The sequence below is a fragment of the Montipora foliosa genome, chromosome 13 (assembly GCF_036669935.1).
Source record: "Montipora foliosa isolate CH-2021 chromosome 13, ASM3666993v2, whole genome shotgun sequence".
NCBI classification, from domain to species: domain Eukaryota; kingdom Metazoa; phylum Cnidaria; class Anthozoa; order Scleractinia; family Acroporidae; genus Montipora; species Montipora foliosa.
This window is the reverse complement of record NC_090881.1, coordinates 30,545,655-30,547,905: the sequence shown is the minus strand read 5'-3', so window position 1 is coordinate 30,547,905 and position 2,251 is coordinate 30,545,655. Positions and strand designations below refer to the sequence as shown.

The following is a 2,251-nucleotide window of genomic DNA, read 5'->3' as shown; positions in this document are numbered from 1 at the left end:
CACCACCACCACCACCACCACTACTACTACTACTAATAATAATAATAATATTAATTGTAATTTGAGATTTTCTCATGTACCGCTCAATAGTAGTCATGATAGGAATAGTGTTAGGTACAGGAGTCCGATTGTGTGGAATTCTCTAAAGTCATCAGGGATGCTACTCTGCTGCAGCATTTTAAAGCAAAACTGAAACAAAAGCCAAGACATCTCAATGATATTCAGTTTGAGGAAGCAGTCTCTTTAATTATATTGAAAAAACCCTGATTTTATGTATTTTTAATTTGTCTTTTAATCAGATCGAAATACCCAGGTTCTCTTTCTTTTTCTTTAATTAGGCCAGATATTTTATGTGGCAGATCCACACCGGCTTTGAGTTGTCTCAATCTGACCTGCCTTATCAAAAAATATGCAACTATGACTTGACCCTGAGAAAGGGCAATTGCAGAAAAAAGGATCTTTGCCCTCTTGATGGTGAATGTCTCACAAGTAACGTCATCCATGAAACCACTGTCACAACAACATTCGGACTCATGAACATTTACATCAGCATGACAGAAAACAATTTCAAAACAAGATACAACAACTGCAAACTCTCTTTCAATGACAGGAAACACTCACAAGCCATTGTTCTTTCAAAACACATCTGGGAATTAAAGCACAGTAACACAAGCTACAAATTATCTCAGATCTTGCACTGCAGGTTCAAAACACAGGTCTCTTCCTTAGGTCTCTGTTTTACCAATACAGAAACAAACCTAAACATTCATTAAAGCTAATCTTATGCCTAAAAACTATTGTTTAGGTCATTAAATTAAGCCTAAGGTTAGTTTTAATGAATGTTCAAGTTTGTTTCTTTATTGGTAAAACAGAGACCTGAGAACGAGAACTTTACCCTGAGACCTTTTTTTTTTTACCTGGTAAAGGTAAAGATACACCTTATTTAACGTCGGAAGTTCCTTTACTCTCTCGAGAGAATTCTCCTAGGAAGCCGACAAGCTAACCTTACGCCTAATGGTACCTGCCGAACCTGCCGAATGGTGCATCACCAAGAAGGCAAATGCTTTTAGGGGTTACCCTTCTTGTTGCAACATATGCTTATCTGAGAAACACTGCATTTTGTCCACCCATGGGGCTTCTCTGCTAAACAAGAGATCTGAAGTGAAAAATTATGTTGTCCTCGCTACCAATCTCAGAAATTGCTGTTCCATTACCAACCTTAATTTAAATTTTAAATTTTACTCTTAAAGCTGAGTGCTGCTTGCACAGCAATTTTAGTCTGATAATCGCTTAGTTGTGAAACTCGCGTAACAACTCTCCATCTTTAAACTTAAAATTTTGCTCTGCGTAATTTTGCATAGAGCACTCCCAGGACAAGTGAGGAAATCTCCATAACTTCATTTAACTATGTATGTAGGTAGCTTTTAATACCTGAGTAATTATTTGAATATACAAATCATTCGTTTGCTTTTGGAGACAACATTTTTAAGAACTTTTTTCAAGCCTGGGCATGTTTTGAGCCTTTTTCTCAAAATATGGATGCGAAATAAAGATTGTTGTTGTTGTTATGGTTAACCCATTGCCTCCTTGGAGTGAGACTTCATAGATTTTAGTTTCAAACTCCAGACGCTGTTACTCGTCAATGAGGGCAGCTTTAGGAGTCAATGGGTAAAAACGTCTGTATCCACTCAAAAAATACCGTGTTCTGTTTGTGTAATTACATGAAGGTTTTGCCGCCATTCTGTTCGTTGTCATGGTATCACAAGAGTCACGTGAGTTGATCTTGGTAGCCATCACAGAGGTCAAAACGTTGAGGTTCTTCCTCGTTTTCGAAAACGTTTTTTGCGGTAACTAGTACTGTTACCTTAATTTGTTGTTTCAAGGATGTCATACGATGTCTCTTACGTCAAGGCTAGGAAAAAGTAAGTAGAAGTTTCTGGAGTGAAATTTGACCACCTACCCGGTTGATGTAGTAGTGTAGCAGTGTAGCAGCTCTCGTAAGCTGCTATATAATAATTTAATTTGTTTAGCTTGACTGCTGCACGTATAGCTCTTCCGACACAGTCTGAGGTAGAAAATGTACTTGTTTTTTTTCAGGAGCGTAACATTTTGCCTCCTAAGTTGAGAGCGAGTTATTTAGTTAAGGTTATGAGCTTTTAAAAAATTCGTTTTCAAGATCAATTTAATTTAATTTCCAATGTTTTTTTCTAATTTGTCCTGTAAGTCAGGTAATCCGTTAACAAAATTTTAG

The 2,251-nt window shown here is 37.0% G+C and overlaps 1 protein-coding gene across 3 annotated transcripts in view; it reads left to right on the top strand.

Moving 5' to 3' along the window:
* The first annotated feature begins 1,763 nt into the window (after positions 1-1,763).
* The window catches only part of LOC137982468 (uncharacterized), a 30,130-nt gene continuing 29,642 nt past the window's right edge, over positions 1,764-2,251 (top strand). For 2 of the 3 annotated variants that reach the window (XM_068829563.1, XM_068829560.1), the window contains exon 1: positions 1,764-1,922. In XM_068829563.1, the coding sequence (XP_068685664.1) occupies positions 1,885-1,922 (38 nt within the window). In that variant the 5' untranslated portion in view covers positions 1,764-1,884. The remainder of the gene's footprint in view (positions 1,923-2,251) is intronic. The other variant, XM_068829562.1, reaches the window with a different exon arrangement.